The following is a 25763-nucleotide window of genomic DNA, read 5'->3' as shown; positions in this document are numbered from 1 at the left end:
AGAGGTCACCCAAAAGACCAGCCCCACTGCCAACCTCAGGGGCTGACAGCACCATCTGGACAGAGGGGAGGGCAGCACATTGCTAACCTCCAGGGAGGAAACAAGAGGCCCCCGGGGAGCCCAGCCCCCCAGGATCTAACTGGGATCACAGGCTGGGCCTTACAGACAGCTGTATCCACGGACACTCTCTCAAGGCTTTTCTCACAGCTCCATCTAATTAATCCCGACAGACGTCCTCTGTAAAGAAAAGGGCTCACAAGGCCTGAGCACCTACTATGTGCCAAACAGAAGCTAGGAGCTTCAGATAGGCCATCACATTTAATTCTCAAATAATACTAGAGAGGAAAGCAGCACTGTCGTCACTGCACAGAGCGGGAAGCTGAAGCTCTGAGACGTTTTCACTCCCAGAGCCCATCAGAGTCACCCGCGGAGCTTGTAATAATGCTCATCCCCAGTCCAGAACGCCACGCCTACTTCCTGTCTCCCCCCCACCCCGCTGCTCCCACATCAAGGGCTCTAACACAGGTACCAGGGTTATTGCCTCCAAAACCTAGAGCTCAGATGCCCTGCCAGGCGGTGCAAACACTAACACTAATATCTGGGAACCCTCTCCCTGAGGTGGCGGTGGAGGGCGGGCCAGGAGGAAATCAATCACACCCATTTGGAAAATGTGTCAAACACAAGTGCGAGGAACCTATCAGTTTTCTCTCAGGTTGGACAGGGCTTCGAAGATGAAGAATCATTTCATTGACATTTAGCCCCGACCACTTAGTGCCCAGCCTCCTTTTAAAGACAAGTCTCCACAAGAAAGCACAATTCTCCCTCCTGCTAGTCTGATCTCGGGAAGAGTCCCCCAAAAGAATAAGCACTTCTGCCAATGGTGACACATTCCACCATAGAAGGGGGCTTCCTTGTAGGAGGAACAATGGTTAACAGCTAATGCTGGTTATACAGCACGTACGATTTGCTAGTTACTGTTCTAAATCAGCAGTAACTCCCTGTCTCCATTTTGCAGATGAAGAAACATTTGAAGACACAGAGAGCTTTGAGGGACCTGCCCAAGCTGGCAGCAGAGCCAACATTTCAACCCAGGCACTTGGACTCTGGAATACATATTTTTTAACCAGCACACAGCACCATCCCTCAGACACAGAGGTTGGGGAACCCCTAGGCAAAATCCCTGATTACATCACTCTCCTAAAGCCCAGCCACTTCCTACTACTCAACTCAGTGCTGGCCTCTCCAAGACAGGCACTCACATACCCTCACCCCCAGCTCCTTCGTGTTTCCTACACTGGCCCCTCCTGCCTCGGGCTGCCCACTGCTCCTCTCCACAGCTACCTCACACTCACCCCCTGAAGCTTCCTAGGGCTTCCTCCTCAGGCCACCAGCCCCATTCACCCATAATGAAACTGCCCAGTGTCCCTCTCCTCTCTTGGACTGGGCACTGCTGGAGGGTGGAGACAGTGACCTCAGTTTCTCTCCACATCAGCCAGTGTGGAGACTGACATAAGAGTAGATTCTTCATCAGAGTCTGGATAAATCCTGGGTCAAAAACCATCCAGCCTCTGGTTAAACACTCCTCCAGCCAGGCACTATCTGTGGACATGCACAGACAACTCGGTTCGGAGAGGACAGGATTATTGCAGAGGTTACTGTATTAACTTAAAGCGTTGCTCTTCCTCCACAGCTCCCAGGATGGAGATAATCTCATCTCCCACTTCACCCAAGGGTAGGGGCCTGGGTATAAAGCTGGAAGGGGACCTCGGTCCCCTTCATCCCTCAAGCACACTGTCCACCACCCCCACCCCTGCCCCGCGCACTGCAGTGTTCTGGGGAAACACAGGAGGTAGCCAGCAACTGCTAGAAGAGAATGCATGCTAACTTCAAGCTGTCAGACCTCAAGAGGCTGAGGGCTCTGCCTTGGCAGGAAAAGCCCCTGAAATACCCTGAGAACACCAACAGTGATGTTGGAAACGCTCTTCTGGCAGAACCTGAAAGAGACAGCCTGGCTCTAAGCAGGCTTAAGAGGCTCATCAGCCCCTAAGCTGTGGTCAGCTGACATCTGGGGGGGAAGTCGGGGGGATCTACTCCCCCAGAGCACCAGGAATCCAACCCACTGCCCTGCCTGGGAACCATCTACCCCATCCACCACTCTTCTATCCTGCAGGGGACTTTCTGAGGGAGGCCCAAGGAGGCTTCTGCCTCAGGGTCATCAGGGAAGGTACTGAGGACCAGTTTTGGGGAACAGACTGTAAAGGGAGGATTCAGGGTAGAAGAGAGGTGATGGGAGCCAGAAGACACCTTGTACCATGATAGAAACAGTGCACAAATTTGTAGTCAAGAAGACCCAGGTTCAGGTTCCAGCTCCCCCACTGATGCTCTGGCCTTGAAGAGATCTTTTTACTCTTCTCGGACCCCTGACCTCAAATGCTTGATCTGCAAAAGGAGGACAATAAAATAATAAAAATACCTACTTCTAAAAGGAATGTATGTGTTTTTCAACTATCAAGCACCCTGGAGATTATTACTGTGACATCTGTGGCCCAGGCAGCACCAGACAATGTCCGTCCTTCAGCAGTGAGAGCCGATAACCAGGTGGCTGCCCAGATTAAGGATCAGACATCTGTGCAGCCCTCTAAATGCCCAGAAAGAGACAAACCAGGAGCCGTTTTCACACCTCATTACCCAGGGCTCTTGGTCCTCAGGTCCCCACAGCCTGGACAAGGTACCCACGACCTTGGGACAGCATAGCCCTTGTGGGACAAGGTTATATAGTGTAATTTTTTTAAATAACTTTTTATTTGGAAAAATTTCAAACGTGCTGAAAAGTTGCAAGAATAGTACAAAGAATATCCATATACCCCTCACCCAGACTCACCCACTGTTAACACTTTGCCCCATCTGCTCTATCGTCCACTCCCCTGAATACACACATGCATATTTTTTAGTTTTTTCCTCAACCACTTAAAAGCAAATGCTTCAAGAACATCTTTTTAATAAACAAAATGGTTACACAGTTTTTATTGATCCAAACGAATTCCTGAGTTGAGTCCTAGAGTTTGCATGCTCCTAATAAGCCAGGCAACCCCAGTCCAAGGGCACCAGACTCCTGCAGCAGCAGCTGAATACAATTAGGACCCAGGAGTCACATCTCATTGCTTAATGGATGTACAGAAGAGAGGCTCACATTTTGGGGTACTTATTATGAGCCAGTCACTTGCTAAACGCTTTTCATCAATTAATTCATGTATTTATCACATTTATCCCCACTTTACTGGTGAGGAAGTGAGGCTCAAAGGGAGTAGGTAACCTGCCAGGGTCAGGGAGCTGCAAATGGAGGAGCTTGAATTAGACTCTCAGGAATCGGATTCTAGAGCCCATGCACTTATTCACTGCCTCTTTACACAGGCTACCACCACCTAACAACCCCCACACATTTTTCTGCATGACAAAGTTGCCCTGCTGTGCTTTGGGCTTCAAGAAAAACCAACCTTGCCGCCAGGCCAACATCCAGATGACCATGAATAGGCTGGAGTGAGAGAGAAAGGTGTTCTGGCACAACTCAGTCCAGACAAGAGACGACTGAAGTCACAACAGCTGCTGGTGTCTTCCTGGAAGCCTGCGCATCCTCCTTCAGAGACGTACAGCCCAGAGGACCATTTTGAGGACGTTTTCTGCCACCCAGTCTCCCAGGTGAATTGGCCTTAACCCTCTTGACATTAAACTTTTGGTCTGAGAAGCCTTGGTCTGAGACAACATGCCCATCCTCCTCCCTGAATCCTGAAAAGGCTGAGCTAAAGTAGCACATGACTTCAGGAAGTCACTTCATCCCTCTGAGCCCACATCTCTGCACCTAAAAATGCCATAATTGTGAGCCTCCAACCAAATAATATTCATGAAGCACTCCATAAACAATAAATCATTAACCCAAAACACTTTTCAGTTCAGAAAATCGACAAGTAAATGTTTTGACAGTCACTTAAAAACAACAGACAAATAAAACCATACTCCTCCATGTTTTCCCCTGTGCCAATATTTACTGAAGACACCCTGCCCGTTTGCTGAGATGCTGCTGTCTTATATTGAGCAAAAAGACTCAAAACACCCATGCTCTTTTCTAGAGACACAGAAAACTAAAGTAGGCACCTCACTAAATCACCAAATAGTCCACATCACGAAGTGCTTTCTTAATATAAGCCCCTTTTTCCAAAGTCCTCAATTTTGAAAGCCCAAAATTTACTCCCATAAACACCAAAGGAATGGAGAGAAAGCCATTAACTCACAAGAAACTCACACTCACCCTCCGTACATGCATGGCATGGGAGTCAGGAAGAGGGGGTAACACCCTCACCACCCACCCCTGTTCTTTCTCTGAAAAAAAAAAAAAAAAAAAAAAAAAAAGAGCCTCAGAAAGCAACTCGCCACCGTTTGTCTTAAAGAGGTTTTCCCAGATCTTTTCTGGGTTGGTTTTGAGACCGCGGCACAAATCACGGCTCTTAATCCTCCAGCTCTCTACACAACACCTCTCTTGTTCCTTTCGCACAGGACCCAACGTTTCAATCCATGAGCCAGTTTTCACCCTTGATGAAACAACCAGGAAGTGAAATATAAATTGTGGGATTATGCCAAAGCTTGCCAAGCTGGGAGAACCTTTTCTTAACCTTCGACAACAAAAGGTTTCAGAATTTCCCTTCTAAATAGATGTAAGCTGCTAGTTTCCCAGAAATTCTTTGTGGAACTGTTGCTTTCTGGTTCAAAATAAAGTTGCTGCAACTGCTGTTCCCAGCAGTACCTCAATGAGAGAGACGACAAATACTTGAATTAACAGGTTGGCACACTACAAGACAAATTTCAGCACCATGAAGTTCAACATTTGTCTGGGGAGGAATGCATTGCAGACAGGACATTTCTCTCTAGAGGTGGCCTGGAAGACTGTCCCTTGGGTAATAGCTTAATTAAACCTCAAGAGGGCAGCTTCCTGGGCCATCCAGTATTCACAGGCTTTCCCGAAGGGCCTTCTACACCTGCTGCCTGTGGCCAACTGGGGCCCCCACCTGGACATCCTGTCACCTTTGATACAGCCTTCACTCCCAACTCCTCCTCTCTCGCTGTAATTTCAGACTGGACAATGGGTTTGCTGAATATAAAAACACACAGCTTAGATATTTAGCATTACTCCAAAAGGGTTTGAAGCCTTGGTTCATGCCTGGTCTTCATACCCTGTCCCATTAGGACAGGTTCTTAACTGCCCACTGCCAGGCCCCTGGAGCCCCAAGCCCCACCAGCATGGCTGCTCCTCATTCATGTCCGGGGGCCTGAGCACCAGTGCTGTTGCCTCGTGGTATCTCAGAGTGGGAGGTGGTGGTGGTGACTCAGCCTGTGAGGTCAATGCCCTGATGTTTGCATTTAAAACTTTATACTGTACAATATAGAGATGAACCATAAAATTTATGTTATGATTTAAATTTTTAATTGTTTTAAACTTAGAATGACATTAAATAGGAAATAAAAATGTCATGACAAGTTGAGGCAAAGACTGCAAAAGAAAGGAAAGAGGTTTACACATTAATATCTTTAATGGCACTTTTTTTCAGCTTTTTGAACAAGTGGCCCTGCACTTTCTTTTTACAGGGTCCTGCAAACCACGCAGGCAGTCCTGCCTCAGGACCTTCCATGGTCTTATTCTGAGCCTCAGAAATGTCTTCCCCAAGAGCCTCACTGCCTTCCCTTGGAGGATGACACTTACACAGGATGGCCTGGGAGGCTCCAAAGCTAAAACTGAGAGACATAAAGCTAGAAGAGACCTTGTGCAATCAGCTGTTTCCCACAGGGACCCTGAAGCCGAGCGACAGCAGACACCAAGGCCTGGCAACCAAGGAAGGAGGAAGGCCTGGTCTAAAGGCCAACAGACGCCACATTCCCCAGATGCAGAGCATGAGACTATGAGGTGAAGAAGCCAGAGGAGGCCGGGTAACTGCTCTGAGTGCTGATCTTGACAGCAACCAAGAAGCCTGCGGTCCGGGCACCAGCCTTGACAGGTGTGATTCCTGGCTGCTTTGCTTCCTCCACCTTACCCAGTCTCCTCTACCCCTGATCTGCTTCAGTAAATACCAAGTGCCTACTCAGTGCCCAGCACTGGGCAGGGTACTGAAGTCTCAGAGGAGCCAAGACCCCTCCTCTCTGCCATTTACCCTTCTTATCGACTCAGGACTTTTCAAAGCCCGCTGGAGGAAGAATCCAAACCACAGGGTTCCATGAAACCCCTGAAGACCAGCCCACTGTAATACTCTAGCTCCCAAGGCCTCTTCTAAAACTTTTCCCTCATGGGTTTCATGTTTGAAAGGCTGTGTCTGCCAAACTATTTTTACTATGTAATAATTAATGTCTTCCATTTCTTACTAATCAGAGACGTGCACCATCTCCAGTCAGCATGGGACACCAAGGGCTGCTGCTCTTCCAAGGCACCTCAACTCCCAACAAAACAAAGAAGGGGTCTGGCCCCGTGAGCCTTGGGTGGCCTGACTCAGAGCAACGGCATGTGGCACAAGTCTCCTTCAAGTATTGATGCCGGCTCCCACCTGCGACCTGAGGTAGGAGCCACCACCACTACCATGGTGACCATATTAGAGGCTGAAGACCTACAGTCTAGTCCCAGCTTTAACACCTCAGCCAAATCACTGAACCTTCATGGACCAGAGCTTCATCATCTGAAAAATGGAATAACCTCTGCTTTGCTGCTTCTAGGGGCTGTTAGAAGGATCAAATAAGAAAAGGTACCGGAAAAAGCCAATTGTCCCTTGCTGCCCGAATGCCCAGGATTATACGAGTTTCCACATGGATAAAATGGGACTGGTAACAGTTCCGACCTTGTCAAATTGTTGTGAGAATTAAATCAGAAAACAGTTGTAAAACAGCTCCTGGCATTTTTCAAGGACTTGAAAAGATGAGGCTATTACGTAATTGCTACTACTATTACTGCTGCTGCTCTTAGTGACATTGTTCTCACAATTACTGTCACAACCTGCCAGCTGGCTAAGGCATTCATGGAAAAGTAGAGAAGTTTTAGAATACAAGAAGTCTTCTTAGGGCATATAGCATTGCCCCGTCCAGAACTGGGAGACCCAGGAGTATACTCCTTACATGTTTTATCCCGAATTAATCCAAAACTGAGCCAAAAGTGCAGAAATCAAAACTAAAATCCACCTGCCTTAGCTCAAGATTTTCTGCTTCAAGAAGTGGACTTTGGAAAGTATTCAAATATGTGCTAAGTATCAGCAGTAACTGATGCATCCTGAAAACCTCACACAACTTTCTAGTCCAAGGATCCACTGGGGAAAAGAAAAGCATCCGTGCCCATGCTTTGTCCCTCTAGCTGAGCCCTATTCCAGGAGGGACAAACAAAGAAAAAAGAAAACCCCCAAACACTCAGAAATGCTCACAGCAAATCTAAGAAAGCAGACTGAAGCAAAACATTTTTTAGGTACGGAAAAAAATGATTAATCCCAAACCCTTAAGTCTCTCAAGAAATTGTCACGGAGGTAGTAGGAAATATAATCAGCTGTCGCAGGGTCTCAGCTTCCCCACGTGGTTCGCCTTTGACAGCAGGGGACCCTGTCACATACTGCTTTCCCTCAGGTCTGGGAGGACTCAGCCAAGGCCCTGGGGGGTAGGGAGCCAGGGTTTGCTGTAAGACGATCACCAGGGACTCGATACACAGTTACCATAGAAGAGTCAGCAAAAGACACGAAGGTCGAGAGGCTGTGACTCTGGCGTCCTACACACCCCCGAAGTCCCCCAGCCCAAGATGCCTAGTACACCTCATGAAAAAGGCAGAAACCATTAGACAGGAACAGGAACACCCACCTCTCCCCTTACCAACCCTGACCTCCTTGCATCAGCCCTGGCACTCAGCCCTTCCTCCCCTCAAATGGATGAAATGCCCTGTTCCCGTCTGAAACTAGTGAGACTTAAAGCTCTGGATCTCTTCCCTCCCACCTTCTCAGAAACCCTGCTCCAGCAGCTGGCCCACCTGTTCCTTGCATCATCTATTTCTCCATCTCTACTGGATCATTCTCATCCAAACAAACCATGCTCTACGATCTCCCTCTAAAAAAGGACACCCTCAATCCTCCCACACACACCCTCTCTAGTTCTGTTAGTTCCTCAACTGTACTTCGTATTAAAACCACATGAAAGATTCCTTCTACCTACTGATTCCATTTCCTCACCCCATACGTTCTCTTCCACCTGTTCCAGTCAGGTTCTGCCCTTTAGGCTCTGGGGTCCCTCATTCTCCAGGGTTTTCTCCCAGCTTCTTACTCCTTCTCAGTCCCCTTTGCTGGAGCTGCCTCTCTCCCCAACCCAGGGCTTTGGTCATCTTCTCTTTTCTGTCTACATTCTCTTCCCAGGTGATTTCATCTAATCCTGTGACCCTGAATCACACCTATAATACCCAAATGTACCTCTTCAGTCCTCTCCCCTGGGTTTCAGATTCATATATCTAACTAGGATAAATTCACATCTCAAATGTAACATGGCAAAACAAGATCTCATGCTCTCCCCCACCCCAAACCTGCTCCTCCCAGCCTTCCCATTTCAATGATATGAGCACCATCCACTCAGGTGCTCAAGCCCCTAGGAGTCATCTATGACCCTTCTCTTTCTCTCACAAGCTGCATCCTAATCACCAAGCTGGATTCTGACCACTTCTCTCCATCTCAGGTGCTATGACCTCAGTCAAGCTGTCATTAACTCGTGCCTGGAATATTGCAACAATCTCCTACTACTATCCCTACAGTTGCCCACCTACAGCCCACTCTAGAGCAGGTAGAGTGACTGACCATTCTAAAAATGCAAGTCAGATCACATCATTCCCCTTTCAAAACCCTGCAGTGACTTCTGACGGAGCTTAGAATAAAGTTTGAAAACTCCTAACCCTGGTTCACAAAGCCCTACAGCATTCAGCTGTCTCCTGTCTGTAACCTCTTCTGCCACTTTCTCCCTTGTTCACTGCACTCCAGCCACGCTGGCCTTTCCGTTCCTTAAACTTGAAGCTCTTTGGTGCCTTAAAGCCCAGGCATTGGCTGTTTCCCTCTTCCGGAGCTGCTTTGCCACCTCATCAACACAAGGATGGCTCCTTCTTGTCATTCAAATTTTACCTTAAAAGTTCGTCTATTCAGAAACACCATCACTGACCTCCTTATCTGACCAAGCCGCCCAATTACTTGGTATCATATCACTTTATTTTAATTTTCATATAGTAGTTATCACTATCTGACATTACTCTTGTTTGGTTTTTTTGCTTATTTTTCTGCTCCCTCCCTTCTACTCAATTGCCAACTCCATGAGCACCCAGACCAGCGTCTGCCTCATTCAATTCTGTAGTCCCAATGCCTAGAACAATGTGTGGCATGCAGGAGAAATCTTAGAAACATCAGCGGATGCAGTTATGAGCCTGAGAGGGCCACCGACCGAGAGGTGAGAGGTCCCAGCCTGATCCCCAACTTCTCTCTCAAACACCAATGTGAGGCACAACAGCAGGACCACAGCCACAGTGCTAGGGCTCATTTCTATAAATCTCATCCATCAGGGCTTCAACCATCCTGCCTGAGCCCAAACTGGGGAGGGAGGCTCTGGGATTTTCTAGGACCATCTGAGCTTCGAATATGCTGCTCCATACTGACTAGCAGTGGGTTGTTGTTTTTTTTTTTTTTTTCAAGTTATTGAGGAAAGTAATTCTGACTCACAGTCCTCCAAAATACAACACCATCCATCCTCTGGCTAGTTTATTCATTCAGTGAACAAACATTCTCTGCCTACTCTGCGCCAGGCACTGGGGTAAAGGATCAAAAGCAGTTTCTGACCTCATGAGCTCACCGGCCAGCAGGCAGAGGGTTGCTGAGAAACGCTGCAACCCAGGTACAAGCCCGGAGTAGGCAAGTAGAGACTACAGCAGTGTTCGCGTCAGCACAGCGCTATAACTTACTGTCCCTGAATTTCATTTCTACAGACCTAGGTCTAGGGTTCCTGACGAGTAGGGCGATGCTCCCGGGCTTTTGCGGAAAAGCTACTGCTTGACTAGTGGAGGTGAGACTGTCCCTGTAAAACACCAGCCGAAGAGACAAGGAGTCTTCGAGGAATGTTATTGGCTGACTGGTTGCCCTCCCCATCCCCACCTCTCCCCCGCAGGCCCGCGCTACATAGGAGTTGGGGGTGCGGTTCCAACTCCCCCCCACCATCCCAGAGAACGCGGCCGAAGTTAAAGTCCCCCAGACGAGATAAGCTTTGTTTCTTTTCCCCTCTCCCCAACCTAGTTACCGGACCCCGGACGAAACTCCTACTTCTGCTCTCCCCACCCCACCCATCCCGGTGCCGGCACCCGCCAGGCTCCCCGCAGCCCGAGACCCCGCGGCGGAGGTGTGTCCGGCCCATCACACCAGCGCCGAAATCCCGCCCAATCGCCGCGTCCAGGGCGCAGTTCCCGCAGCGGGCCGAATTCTGACCCCCGCCCGGGTTCCCCCACGACGATGAGGCCCCTCCCTCACCCTGCGCACCCACTGGAGCCCGCCACACAACTCAGGCACAAAACACCGCTACAGAAGCGCGGCGACGACGCAGTGCGGGCCAACGCGCCAGGACCCGAGCGGGAAAAGAGGGAACGGGGCGGGGGCGCGGCGGGAACCGGGTCGGACCGCTGGGCACAGGTGCGGTCGCGGAGTCCGGGTCACTCACTCGATGAAGTAGCTGGCGCCCTCCTCTGTGAAGCCTTCCTCCCAGCCGCGGGGCAGGTCTGCGGAAACGCGAGGAAAGTCCAGTCAAACTTGGGCCGCTCAGGCGCGCGCCCCCAGAACGCCCCACCCCGCCGGCCCCGCGCCCACCTGAGCGGATCATGTGGCCGGAGTTGACGGGCTCCCCGGTGCGCGGGTGCAGCCAGGTCGTGCAGCGGAGCTGGTCACTGCGGGGAGAGAGGTGCACCTGTTAGCGCCGCCGCCGCTCCGGGGGCGCCCGCCCGGCCCCACACCCCTGCCCGGCCCACGCCCTAGCCCGCGTCCCCGCTTTCCCGCGCCGCACTTGATGAAGAAGACGCGGCCGTCCCGGCACACGCCGTAGGACCAGTGCTCAGGTAAAGTGTCCCGCCCGACCGCCGCCGCCGCCATGTTCGCCGCGCACGGAGCCGCCGCGGCCGCCGCGGGGCGGGAGGGAGAAGGCGGGGGAGAGGGCGGTGCGGGCGGCGGGCCGGCGGGCTCAGCCTGCGCGGGCCCCAGCGGCGTCCCGGGGCGCTCTATCACGGCGCGGACTCCTCCGGACGCGGGTGCACGGCCGGGTCCCGGGCGTGCGGAGTCCCGGCGCCGCCGCCGGAGTTCGCCGCCGCACCGGCCCGCCGGAGCGCGGTCGCCGCGGCCTTTGTCCCCGCGCCTACCCCGCCCCCAGCCCGCCGCGCGCCCCTTGGCCCCTGAGGCCCCGAGGCTCGAGAGGGGCGGGGGCCATCTTCGGGGCGCAGCGGGCAAACTCCTGAAACATGGTGCTCCCCGAATGAGTCGGTAAACCCCACCGGACCCCCACGACATAGCTCTCTCCCGGAACTGTACTTTCTAATAACCTAAACAGGTTACTTCCATATTCCGAGCCTCGGTTTCTTTTTCTGTAAAACAAAGTTAGTAATAAATACTATACGGGATTATTCTGTAGATTAAGTGGAATAGAAATGGTGTAAAGTGCTTAACTGGACCCTGGCACGTAGTAGGTGCTCTTATTAACCCCAGGTCTGGCGTGATTTCATTTTCCCAAGTTTGCACCTGGCATGTGAAGCAGGAGGGCGCAGGTCCTTCCCCGACACACAGACACACAGCCCTGAAGTGGCAGGAATCAAAGGCTTCTGCCTCTAATTCCTGTCAAGTGACAGAGAGGTGCTGAGAGCTGAGCTGCATCTCATCCATCTTTAGAAGAACAGACCCTACAGGTGGGGCCTCTATTGGGGGCTCTGGAAGCTTCTTTACATGGCTGTTGCCTTCTCATATTCAGGTCTCTGCTCTTGTCTCAGCCTCTGGAGGATCCCTACCCTGACCTCACTGTCCAAAGGAAACCATTCCCGTCCTCCACTTACTATCTATTTCTTTACATGTGTGCACTTTGACAGTTATTATTTGTGGTTTTTTTAAATTGCCTTCTTGTTGTATATTAACACACACACCAGTAAAATGTCAGTTGGATGTGAAGAAGGGCCTTGGTCTGTCTCATACACAGCCGTATCCCCAGTGCCTGGAATAGCGCCAAACTCATGTATGCAGTCAATAAATGCTGGACGAGTGCATGAAACACACTCCACACTGACAGCCCTGCACACTGAGCATGGACAGAGACGAAGCTGGGCTCTGGGAGATGTCAGCCCCAGCCTTTGAGGGGGAAAGTGAGACTGTAGGCTAGATTCAGAAAGGCACCCCAGACAGGTGGAATTCAGTTGGATACTGAAGGACTGGTCAGATTTGAGTGGGAAGAGAGCACCTGAGAAGGGAGGGATGGGAGAGCAAACACGGGATTGTGGGAGGGGTATGGGATGTTAAGGAGACCATAAAGGTGCCCTTCCTTGGGAACACACAGTGTATTGGGGAATGGGGCTGATATGAGTTAGAAAGAGAGAGTTGGTATGATTGTGGAGGACCTTGAAACCTGCTTGAGAGGGCCTCCTGCCTTTGACGAAATTCTTGAGCAAATGACAAGGGAAAAGTAGTGTCTTTGTTGTTAAACATTAATTTAAAAGAATGCATTAAATGGGCAAAGGACATGAACACACAGTTCACAGAAAAGTAATGCAAGTGGCTTTGAAACAAATGAAAAAATAGTCAACTCCCTCGTAATAGGAGAAATGCAGATTAAAATTAAGGTAAGATACTGTTTTTTATTATCAGATTGGCAGAAATGCACATCGTAGGGAAAGACATTCTTGTTCACTGTTGGTGGGACTATAAGATGGTTGTCTCTTTGAAGGCAATTTGGCAACAGCTATTACAATTTAAATGCATGTCTCTTTTGACCTAGCAATTCCACTACTAGAAATTTATCCTACTGTTAATGCTTACACAGGGGCACAGAAACATATGTGTACTAGAGTATTCACTGCAGCACTGTCAATAGTTACAAAAGATGAAAAACAACCTAAGTATCTATCCCAAAAGAATGGGTTTATGTGGTGATGGATGTTAACTAGACTATTATTATTGTGCTGATATTTTGCAATATATACAATACTGAATCATTGTGTTGTATGCCTGGAACTAAAATAATGTTATACGTCAGTTACTCCTCAGTTTTAAAAATGAGTTAAATTACGTCATACTCCTACAGTGGGATGCTATAGCAGCTGTTAAAAAGAATGAGCTAGATCTCTATGTACTGATATAGAATAATCTCTGAGATATTAAGTGAAATGCAAAATGTAGAACTGTGTATGTGGTATGCTGCTATTAACACATAGGGTGCATCATAGCTGAACAAGATACCCTTCATTTGTGTTCCCTCTTCAACAACAATATGGCATCCATCCAGGGACAAGAGTGCTTTTGTGGGAACTGTGGGATCCAGCGCCATGTGCCAAGGGACCCAGGAGGAGATCTCACCCACACATGCTTCAGACAATTAGGTATACAGACTTGGGTCCCAGCTGTGGACCCTAAGGGGCCCATGAACCAGCTTCAGCCCCTCTCAGACTTGGTGCAGGAGCCCTGGAAAACACTGTCTTAGAAAGTCACCCACAGACAAGAGGGTCTTTGTGGAAGTCCAGGTTTGGTGTGAAGTCCCAGCACACCACTGGAGCAAAAAAATACAAGTTTGGATGCACTGAAGAGGGCAGTTAATAAAAACTGGAAGAGAGCACTGCTCTTTCAAATGCAAAGACAGCAACTCAAAACTTCAAGGAACATGAAAAATCAGTAAAACATGATACCACTAAACGATTACAGTAACCTTCCAGTAACCACTCCTAAAGACATGGAGATATGCAATTTATCCAATAAATAATTCAAAATGCTGTTTTAAGGAAACAATGAGCTGCAAGAAAATTCAGAAGGGCAATTCATTGAAATCAGGAGAACAATATATTAACAAAATGAGAAGTTCAGCAGAGAGACAGAAATCATAAAAAATAATTAAATAGGTAATCACTTTGTAGTGTGTACAGCTATTGAATTATAATGTACATTAGAAACAAAAAAAACAAATTCTGGAGGTAAGAATACAATGAGTGAAATTTTTAAAAATGCAAAAGAGCATCAACATCAGAATGGATCAAGAAGAAGAAAGAGTTTGTGAGTTAGAAAGTAGGAATTTTGAAATTATTGAATCAGAAGAGAACAAAGAAAAAAGAATGAAAAAAAATGAAGAAAGCTCACATGATCTGTAGGATACCATCAAAAGAAATAATTTGTGAATTATTGGAGTTCCAGAGGGAGAAGTAGGCAGAAAGCTTATTTAAAGAAAATGGCAGAGAACTTTGCAAATCTGGGAAGAGATTTGGATATCCAAGTTCATGAAGCTCATAGGTCACCAAATGAGCTCAAAGAGACCTTCTTCAAGGGTGTGGAGAAAAGGGAACCCTCCTACACTGCTGGTGGGAATGTAGTTTGGTGCAGTCATTATGGAAAACAGTATGGAGATTCCTTAAAAAATTAGAAATAGACTTGCCATATGATCCAGCAATCCCACTCATGGGCATATATCTGGAGGGAACTCTAATTTGAAAAGATACATGCACCCCAATGTTCATAGCAACGCTATTTACAATAGCCAAGACATGGAAACAACCTAAATGTCCATCAACAGATGACTAGATAAAGAAGTAGTGGTATATTTATACAATGGAATACTACTCAGCCATAAAAAAGAATAAAATAATGCCATTTGAGCAACATGAATAGACCTGGAGATCGTCATTCTAAGTGAAATAAGCCAGAAAGAGAAAAACACCATATGATTATCATTCATATGTGGGATCTAGAAAAAAAAGACACATGAACTTATTTACAAAACAGAAACAGACTCACAGACATAGGAAACAAACTTACGGTTCCCAGGGGATAAAAGGAGTGGGAAGGGATAAATTGAGAGTTCAAGATTAGCAGATAGTATCTACTATATATAAAATAGATAAACAAGTTTCTACTGTATAGCACAGGGAACTATATTCAACATTATATAGTTGAGTCTGCAGCCCACAGCCCTCCACATGGAATCTGCTAAGACAAGCTGGCTAGGACCCTGGGCAGCCACTGGGGAAACTACTCTTTGTCCCTCCCTGGCACAGTGAAGTAGAGAGGGTGGGGAAACAGACTGCACTGAGCCAGCCAACTGCATTACCCACACTGTACTGCATGTTTAGTTGCCTAGTTCTCTAGGTGAGCCTCATTCCCTGAAAGGAGAAGGATGATAATACCTAAGTACAGCCTAGCCTGTGGAGAACCATGCTAGAAAAGGCAACTGACATTTATTGAATACCATGCACTAGGCACTTACATATGTCATGTTTTCATTAGAGTATAGAAATCAGTAGAAAGAAGAATCTTGGGGGCCTTCCATGTAATCTGCCTGGTCATCTCAGCTCATCCCTGTACTACTAGTTTCATACACTTAAGGGACTCCAGTGGGACCTTGCTTTCTCCCCCATACTCCTCCTGCCCTCTCCCCAAAATAAAATGCAATGTTGAGGCGAAAATACATGTGTATACTTACAGATAAAATACAATTCATCAAGAGATCCAATATGAAATACCTGAAATTATCTCAATAAATGCCAAAAGATGTATTTGAGAAAGCCATCATTTTTAAAATTATGTTAGAATCTACAATATTATAAATTGACTATACTTCAATAATTTTAAAAAAGAGTATATTGGGAAGGAAATTTTTAATTTTGGAAAGACTTTCTAGTAGTCACTGTATTTTTCTCTTTTATTCTTTACAAAATAATTTGTTTTGATTTTTTGTTCAGTGACAGATACTTAACATATTTTCTATGTTTATAATAAATTTTTATAATATCACAAAAAATAATAAAAGTAAAATCATTTTCAAATCTAAAATTTAAAACAATGATAATATCAAATGCTGATGAGTGTACAGAGAAACTGTCTCTCTCACACATTGCTAATGGAATGTGAAATAGTATAGCCATCCTGGAAGACAGTTTGGCAATTTCCTAAAAAACTTAACATTTACTTACCACATGTCCAGCAGTCTCACTCATGGACATTTGTCCCAGAGAAATGAAACATATCTACATAAAAACGTGTACATGACTGTTCATAGCAGCTTTTTATAATAGCCCAAAACTGGAAACAAACAAAATGTCCTACAGTAGTAGAATGGCTTAATAAATGGTGGTTCATCTATACCATGGAATACTTCCTGGTAATAAAAAGGAACAAACTACTGATACATACAACAGCTTGAATGGATCTCAAATTATTATACTGAATGAAAAAAGCCAATCTAATAAAGTCACATATTATATGATTTCATGACATTCTCAAATTTTAAAAATTATGAGGATGGAAAACTGATCAGTGGTTGCCAGGGTAAGGGATGGAAGGGGAAAGATGGTGGTGGGAAGGGGAAAGATGTGGGTAAAGGAACAGCATGAGGAAGATTTTCGTAGTGATAAAATAGTTCTCTATCTTGATTGCAATAGTCGTTATACAAATCAATAAAATGACTATGGAATGATATAATCTGTATTCTGTAGACTATAGAATGATACAAACACACACACTTTTCTAATTTTGATATTGTCCTGTAGTTACGTAAGATGTAACCACTGGTGAACTGGGTGGAGGGTAAATAGAGACCTCTTTACTGTCTTTGCAAACTTGTTTGCAATATACAATTATCTCAAAATAAAAAGTTTAAGAAATGTGCCAGAAAATTACAGATAACCATATGTTTCTATTGAGAGTATACTTCTGAGACATATACAAACATTCTTTAACAATGAAATATTTAAAGACATGCTCATTACAATAAACATTTTTTAAAAAGAACAAACATACCTATGGTAATGCTATTATTTAATGTTGTTTCAGAATTTCTTACCAATACAATCAAACCCGAAACAGAAATAAAAGATTTAAGTATTGGGAAAGAAATAAAATTACCTTTATTTGCAGATAATATGGCATAATGCCTTAAAACATGGAGAACAACCCTAAACGCTTAGAATTAATAAGGGAATTCAAGACCAAGATGATATTACAAAATTAATAGTTTAATAACCTGTTGAATTCTCCCCATTATAACAGTAGCAAACACATAAACAATTTAGGAATAACCCTAATGAAAAAGTATATGCAAAACAGATGTATAAAACCTATGTGATGGAAACTACAAAGCTTTACTGAGAGATAGCCAATCCTGTAACAACTTTGTTTCAAAGTTAAACCTGTAAATGTAAAAACAACCATAAAAACAATGCATGCATATAATTGTCCTTATAAGATTTAGAAATTCTTGCAAGTACTAGTAATATAATCCAATGAATTATTAGCAAAAATATTTATATTATATATTCTAGCTCTGTACTACCCCAAACAGTAGCCATTGACCACATGAATTATGGCTAGCCTGCACTGTCTAAATTTGATATGTGCCCTAAGTGTAAAGTACACAGCAGATTTTCGTTATTTATTTATTTAATTTTTTCTTTGGAGGGGGGAAGGTAAGTAGGCTATTTATTTAACTTTTTTTTTTTCTAATGGAGGTACTGGGGATTGAAACCAGGACCTCATGCATGCTAAGCATGTACTCTACCACTGAGCTATACCCTTCCCCCCTAGTACACAGCAGATTTTCAAGACTTAGTATGAAAAATCTAAAATACCTCATTCATAAAAAAAAATAATAATATAATTGTTTATAGGGATTACATGTTGAAATAATATTTTGGGTATATTGGGTTATGTAAAATATATTGTTAAAATAGTGGTTACTACAAAATTTAAAGTTACATATAAAGTTACATATATATTGGCTCACCTTTGTGGTTCACATATTTTAATTGGACAGTGCAGCTCTAGCTTTTTCCTTTTCTTTCTTCCAGTTTTATTAAAATATAATTGACACATAGCACTATACAAGTTTAAGGCATAATGATTTGACTTACATGCATCATGGAGTGATTGCTGCAATAAGTTTAGTGACCATTGTACCTTTTGATTCCTTCATCCAATTCCGCTTCCTCCCATCACCCACTTCTGCTAAACACAAATCTGATCTCTTCTATGAGTCTGTTTGTTTGTTTTTAAAGTATAAATGACCTACAGCACTATGTTCGTTCCTGTTGTACAATATAGTGATTCAATATTTCTACACATTTCAAAATGATCACCACAGTAAGTCTAGTTACCATCTGTCACCATACAAAGATATTACATAGTTAATGGCTATATTCTGTATACTGTACATTTCATATCCATGACTCATTTATTTTGCAACTGGAAATTTGTACCTCTTAATCTCCCTCACTTATTTCTCTCCTCCTCTGCTCCCCTCCGCTCTGGCAACCACCTGTTTGTTCTATGTATCTATAACTGTTTGTTTTGTTTTATTTGTTCATTTGTTTTGTTTTTCAGATTCCCCATATAAGTGAAATCACATAGGATTTGTCTTTCCCTGTCTGACTTATTTCATATAAAATAATACCCTATAGGTCCATCCATGTGGTCAATAATGGCAAGATTTCATTCCTTTTTACGGCTGAGTAATATTGCATTGTATGTATATACACATCTTTATTCAGTCATCTATTGATGGGTACTTGGGTTGCTGCCATATCTTGGCTATTGTAAATAATGCTGCAGTGAACATAGGGGTGCATGTATCTTTTCTAATTAGTGCTTTTATTTTTGGGGGTAAATACCCAGGAGTGGTATATACTTAGTGCCATTTTGTTGATTTGGGGGTTGTTTTTGTAGTTCTTTTTTGTTCCTTTCTTCTTCTTTTGCTCCCTTCCCTTGTGATTTGATGACTATTCTTAGTGTTGTTTGGATTCCCTTCTCGTGTGTGTGTGTGTGTGTGTGTGTGTGTGTGTGTGTATCTATTATAGACATTTGGTTTGTGGTTACTATGAGATTCATATATAGCAATCTTCATATATATGTGATTATTTTAAAGTGCTGATCTCTTAACTTTTAATGCATTTTAACAAACCTGCATTTTTACTTCACTACTACACCCCACGTTTAACATTTTTGACATCATATTTTACATCTTTTTGTTTTGTGTATCTCTTAACTAATTACTGTGGAAATAGATGTTACTACTTTTGTCTTTTAACCTTACTCTAGCTTTATACTTGGTTAATTTACTATCTTTACTGTATATTTGCCTTTACAAATGAGATTTTTCCTCTCTTACTTTTCATATTTTTAGTTGTGATCTTGTCTTTACTGCCAAGAGAAGTCCCTTTAACATTTCTTGCAGAGCTAAACTCAGCACTAAACTCTTTTTAGCTTTTGCCTTTCTGTCAAACTTTGTGTGATTTTGTGTGTAACCTTTTAAGAGTGGAGTCTCTATTTCCCACAGCCCTCTGGCTCTTCTAAAAGTAAGCCCTGCTGGCCTTCAAAGCCAAATGTTTTAGGAGCTTGTCTTCCTGGTGCAGGAAGAGGGCAGGACCCTTAGGCTGGAGACCCTGATGCCCTGGGGCTCCAACCCCTCACTCCCTGGGGAGAACCTCCACAGCTGTAATTATCCTCCCATTTGTGAGCCACCCACCTGAGGGTCTTGACTACACCATGTCTCCACCCCTCCTACCTGTCTTGTTCCTTCTTCATATCTTTAGTTGTAGAAGAACTTTTCTGCTAGACTTGAGACCTTTCTCATCAATAATTGCTGTGTAAATAGTTGTAATTTACTGTGCCCGTGGGAGGAGGGGAGCTCAGAGTTTTCCTACTCTGCCATCTTTGCCCTTCCCCCTGTTTAAGCTTTTTCATGTCACGCTGTCATGTACCTATAGGCCTTACTGCCCATTAGAATTACTTGGGAGCTTTAACAAAAATGCCTGTGCCCTACCCCAAGCAATACAGTTGGCATTGGTGGCATTGGTATGAACTTAAATCTCTCCAGGTGATTCTAAAGTACACCCAAGATTCATAAGCACCATGGATGACCCCAAGGTATCAGGCCCTAAAGAATTCTTTTTCACATTTTTTATTTTATTTTATTTCTTTTTTTCTTTTCTTTTCTTTTCTTTTTTCAATTTTCTTTGGGGGGAGGTAATTAGGCTTACTTTAATTATTTTTTTAATAGAGGTACTGAGGATTGAACCCAGGACCTCATGCATGCTAAGCATGCACCCTGCGTCTTGAGCTATATCCTCCCTCCTTCTCATTTTTTATTTTAAATAATTAAAGAAAGGCATTCTACAGGCTAAGAAGTAACATTTGACTTGGAGCGCAAAGATGTGATGCCAATTCTATTCTGGATTGATACTTCCTGTGATTGATCAAAACAAGACATGAATTTTTCCCAGTCAGTTATTGCCTAGTCATGGCAAATTTTTCAGTTTATAAAAACAAAGTAATGAATTTTTTTTAAGTTTTACATGATCCTCAGCTGGGTACAATTACAAATATTGGAGAAGAATGGAATTTATGATGGATTTAAAACACAGAAGGTTTGTGTGCTTTCCCCCCTCTTCTGATCGCAGCATCTCTAGGAGGTAGGCAGGGCAAGAGTATTTATCCCCATTTTCAGAGGAGACACTGAGGCCCACTGAAGGCAAGTGGGTCACCTAAGATTGTGTGGCTAGTTACAATGTAGCCTAGACTCAAACACCTCTCTACACCTGTCCAAGGCCCTTTCCAACCTAATTTTTTTAGGACAAATCACCACCAGCATCTGCAATAAGAGAAGCTGTCATCCAGAGGCTATTTCCCTTGACTGGCCCTGGGGAAGGATTTTAGTTTATACTAGACAGTTCTGTAAATGTACATGGCACTAAGCAATCACCTTAAATGCAAAATAGTTTATGTTCAAAGATGAATTAAAATGTGATTCAGTCAACAAAACATGTGCCCAAGAATTTTCAGTTTCCAGATAACCAATAATGCAGTATTCTCCAGTGAAAAGTCTGCTGTTACTATCAAGTAGACAGGGTGGTGTGATGGCGGAGCATGGACTTTGGGGTCTGACAGTCGTGCATGTGATTCTGGTGCTGCCCCTCATTAAGCCGTGTGAACTTGGACATGCCACTTCTCTTATTATTGAACATCTATTGGCAGTAGACAGACACCATGGTCCCTCCCCTCAAGAATTCTCAATACTGGGGGATAATACCTTTAAATACCAGAAGACCATTGCTGCCCTCGAGCTGCTAGGGGAGCACTACAGGAGCCTGAAGACAATGGTTCAGGAAAAATATATATACAGATACATGGAGAAAGATAAAGCAAATGTGGCAAAAGTTTAACAATTGGTGAATCTAGGTGTATGGGTATTCACTGTATATTTTGCCACTTTTCTGTAGGTTGGAAAATTTCCCAAGTAAAAAGTTGAGGGTATAAAGGTTAAAAAACAAAAATTAAATATTAAAATATTTAGTAATAGACTAATGAGAACTATGAAAGTTTCATATGAAGAAAACTCCTAATTATTACTGAAGTTTATAAAACATGACTTGAATAAATGGGAGAGACCTGCCTTGAGTAGGAAGACTCCAGATTTGGGGAGGAGGCAGGAATAAGAAGCGTATGGACTGAATTGTGTCCCTTACTGAAGTTTATAAAACATGACTTGAATAAATGGGAGAGACCTGCCTTGAGTAGGAAGACTCCAGATTTGGGGAGGAGGCAGGAATAAGAAGCGTATGGACTGAATTGTGTCCCTGTGCCCCCAAATTCATATACTGAAGCCCTGACCCCCTATGTGGCTGTATTTGGAGACGGGGCCTTTAAAGAAGTAGTTAAGATTAACTGAGGTCATAAGGGTGGGGCCCTAATCCGTTAGGACTGGTATCCTTATGAGAAGAGGGAGACCAGACCTCACTCTCTTCCCAGGTACAGAGGAAAGATGTGAGGACTCATGGAGAAGACAGCCGTCTGCAAGCAAGGAAGAGAGGCCTCCCCAGAAACTAACCCTGCTCGTACCTGGATCCTGGACTTACAGCCTCCAGACTGTGAGGGAATACATTTCTGTTGTTTAAGCACCAAGCCTGCGCTACTTCGTTATGGCAGCCGGAGCCAACTAAGACAACAAGTGAAGTGCTTCACCCAGGGTCAAGGTCACCCGATGAGGAAATAGTGGAGCCTAGATTTGTACCGAGAGCTGTCTGGGCCATCTCCCCATGAAGTGATGTGTGAGTCAGGTCAGTGCTTCTCAAATGTTGGTGGGGATCAAAATCGCCTGGGGCAGAAGATCAGGGATTCCCTCACCCTGATTCTGAGGGCTCTACGTGAAGCCTGAAATTCTGCATTTTAGTAAGTGGTATCCCTACCAGGTGAGTCTGTTGAAAGCGGTCCCAGAGTACACTTTAAGAAATGCTGCTCTAATCTGAGTCTGGAGGTTCAAAGATGCAGGAGGGACCCTCAAGGGATACGCATATAATATTTCTACAAAGATAAGCAAAAACCATTGTTAGCCTCTGAGGATTCAGGGCTGGTATGAGAGTGAGACGTATTTTTAAATTTTTGTTTTGCTTTGTATTTTTTAACCTTAAGCATGTACTATTTTTTCAATTAAAAAACTAACTTGAAAAAAGAGGTCATGAATTTAAAGAGCTTATTATTAGTCCATTAACCCCAAAATAGTAGGTGCCGATAAATAAAAATTCCTTTCTTTTTTGTCTTCCACTCAAAATTTGCCATCCCTTTCCTTCCCTCCCTTCCCCCACGCAATGGTATCTCCGTCTGTACATTTGGTCAATATGTATTAATTTCATGCACACTGTATGCCAGGCACGGTTCTAAGGATACAGCTATTCACATAAAACAGACACTGTCCCGCCTGCCTGCACGGAGTGTCTAGTCCCCATCCTCACCTCTGGCAATTCTGACCTCTTAATTCCTGCCTCCCTAGCTCTATACTGGTCATCTCTCCACACAAACCTAAAGTGTCTTTCCTACTCTCCTCCTTCAGAACCTGAGGGAAATTCTCCTGCATGGAGCCTGGGGACCCCCAGGGGCATTCTCAGCAGGACTCATTGAGCCTAGGGCCAGCTTCCTGCTGGTCCCTGGTGGGGCTCCTGGGGCTCACTGTCCCTCTAAATCTCTAGGGTCCACCTCTTCCCTCTTAGCATCTGCTCCCCACCTCCCTGGGGTGGACAGGGCCCAGGGATTTGTGCACCAGAACATACTGCCTTTCCCTGGACCTTGGGGCTCAGAGCTGGGATCTGTGTGACCCTAAGTCTAGAATGTCCCTAAAGGCCATAGTCTTTGGAGAGGCAGCGCTGTACGTGAGGGCAGTAGTACTGCCTGTGTGTACATGTGTGTCAGGGTTGGGCGAGGGCTTTAGGTGAGATACCTTTCATCAAATTCTTTATTCTTTCTTTTACTGTTCGTTTTTTTTTCTTGTGCCCAGAGCAATTCACACTGTTACATAAACATCAGAAACTAGACGTGCAAAAGGGAGATTTAAACAACTCCCATAGTCCTGCCTTAGGGACCATTTCTGCTCACACCTGGAACAGGAACAGAGGGGAAAGGGCACTAGGCCAGGAGCCTGGATAGTCCTCACTGTCCCCTCACTGTGTGACCCGGGACAAGCTCCTTCCTTCTCAGAGCCTCAGCTTATCCTCACACAAAGTGAACACCCCAATAAAGGGCCCCCTCTGGCGTTCCTCCCCTGTGATTCTGAGCCCACGGTCCCAAGCATTCTCCTCATCAGTGAGACCTTCAGGCAGCTGCAAATTCCAACTATTTCAGATATTCAAACACAGTAAAGTAGGCTAAAACCAATTACAAATAATTAGGGGTAAAGTCCTGAAAAGTCCTGAAAATAGGCAAAAATGCATTAAAACTATTAGAGGGTTGAAAATTATCTATGAAGGATGATAACTGACACTGTAGGAAAAAAACCCCAGCAACTGGGGAATATTCATTTTCAATCAAATCATTGTTTCAATCAAAATGTTGTATTCACGAGAATGCTTTCCGAAAAATTGCTTTCAGCCCAATCCTCTGTCTCTGTGTGAGGCAGCCAGCAAGAGCTTCCGTCCAGCACCCCCGTGTCCTTGGAAGGGGTTTGAGATCCCCACTTCCGGTGAAAGAAACATCAGACCAACTGCAGGCTGCACGTCCCCAGCGAGCACTTTCTGATTCTCTCCGTGTCAGGCTCCGTGCTGGGCACCGAGGACTCGAGGCAACCAGGAAGGTCCTGCCGTCCTGCCCAGGCAGGGCTTACAGCCTGTCTGATAGGGCAGACAGACACATCCACGGACGCCTGTTCAGAGTGAGGTGAGGTGAGAACTGGGAGGGTGGTGCGTGGAGAAAGGCCGGGAAGCCGCTGCCCTGTCCCTCGAACAGCCTTGAAGCTGTAGAAACTCAGCCTCCCCGTCCTTAGTAAATGTTCCTGTTATTTTTGCTGTGAAACAAGTTATCCCAATATCTAATGCCTTAAGACAATCATTGTATTGTTCTCAAGGTTCCTGTAGGTCAAGAATTCAGATAGGGCATGGCAGGAATGGCTTGTCTCTGCTCCAGAATGTCTGGGGCCTCAGCTGAGCAGATTCAGTGGCTGGGGGGCCTCACGGGCTGAGGGCAGGAATCACGTGGAGATAACCTCACCCACGTGCCGGGGGCTACTACTGGCTGCCTCCTGGGCCTCCAGTGTGGTTGTTTTCCGGACCACCTGTGCATGGCTTCTGCAAGTGGCCTCGGCTCTCTCGTGGGTTGGAGGCCTCAGGGTTGGCCTTCCTACCCCAAGCATGAGTGTCCTAGGTAACCAGGCCTTTTCTGCCCTAGCTTCTAAGTCCTAAAGTGTTACTTCTCTGAATTCTGTTAATTATAAGCAAGTCATGGGCCTGGCAGATTGATGGGGAGGGCAGTGAGACCCCACCTCTTGAGGGGACAATGAATAGTTTGACACAGACAGTCTCCACACCTAGGGTGGATCCAGGCACCCCATGTCCTGCCCAGCATGGGACAGCAGGCCTGAGGGGAGCCCAACTCGAGGTGGGTAAGGAGAAGAGAGGGAAGAAGCTGGGCACGTCTCTCTGTGGGCAGTTTCATTTGACCATGGGTTCAATTTCTACTCCTCCTGGAAACCTTTACGTCTGCAGCGCAGAGCTTTCTTCTGAGCTTCAGGCTAGTCTGTCCAGCGGCCCGCCTGCTCTCCCTTTCTGCGCCTCAGTGTCTTTTGAAAAATGAAGATGTTGATGCCTTGTGAGGATTAAACAACATGATACTTACAACGCCCTTGGTGCAACACCTAGCACGCCTAAGTGCTCAGGAAGTGTTGTTATTTGGCCTCGCCAACTGGGTATCTTAAAGACAGTTCAAACTCAACATCTCCAAAACTGAACTCATAATGTGCTGCTCACACCCGCCCCTCCCTCAGTGTTCCCTGTCTTCACAAATGACCCACCATCCTTCCTTTTGCCCATGCCAGAGACTGGCAGTCATCTCTCATAACTCTCTCTCTTTTATACCCCATGTCCAACCCAACCCCAAGTCTGGACAGATTTACTTTCCAGATACTTCTCTAATTTGTCCATTCTTCTCCATCTCTACTCTGACCCCTTAGGCCAAGCCACAGTTATCTCTCCTCTGGACTCTGGCCTCCTC

The 25763-nt window shown here is 45.3% G+C and overlaps 1 protein-coding gene and 1 long non-coding RNA gene across 4 annotated transcripts in view; one reads left to right on the top strand and one right to left on the bottom strand.

Moving 5' to 3' along the window:
- The window catches only part of PLEKHA7 (pleckstrin homology domain containing A7), a 190515-nt gene extending 179136 nt beyond the window's left edge, over positions 1–11379 (bottom strand). For 2 of the 3 annotated variants that reach the window (XM_032488931.1, XM_032488932.1), the window contains exons 1-3: positions 11074–11378; positions 10881–10957; positions 10735–10792 (exon numbers count right to left, since the gene is read on the bottom strand). In XM_032488931.1, the coding sequence (XP_032344822.1) occupies positions 10735–10792; positions 10881–10957; positions 11074–11159 (221 nt within the window). In that variant the 5' untranslated portion in view covers positions 11160–11378. Of the gene's footprint in view, positions 1–10734; positions 10793–10880; positions 10958–11073 lie in introns of all 3 variants that reach the window. The other variant, XM_032488929.1, reaches the window with a different exon arrangement.
- On the top strand, positions 10322–25221 carry LOC116666428. The gene is made up of 3 exons (XR_004323275.1): positions 10322–11125; positions 22041–22348; positions 24150–25221. It is a non-coding gene; the product is annotated as an uncharacterized LOC116666428 (long non-coding RNA).
- Positions 25222–25763: the final 542 nt, after the last annotated feature.

The sequence above is a fragment of the Camelus ferus genome, chromosome 10 (assembly GCF_009834535.1).
Source record: "Camelus ferus isolate YT-003-E chromosome 10, BCGSAC_Cfer_1.0, whole genome shotgun sequence".
In the NCBI taxonomy this organism is placed as follows: domain Eukaryota; kingdom Metazoa; phylum Chordata; class Mammalia; order Artiodactyla; family Camelidae; genus Camelus; species Camelus ferus.
Note: the sequence above shows the minus strand (reverse complement) of the source record. Positions and strands in the feature narration are given on the sequence as shown.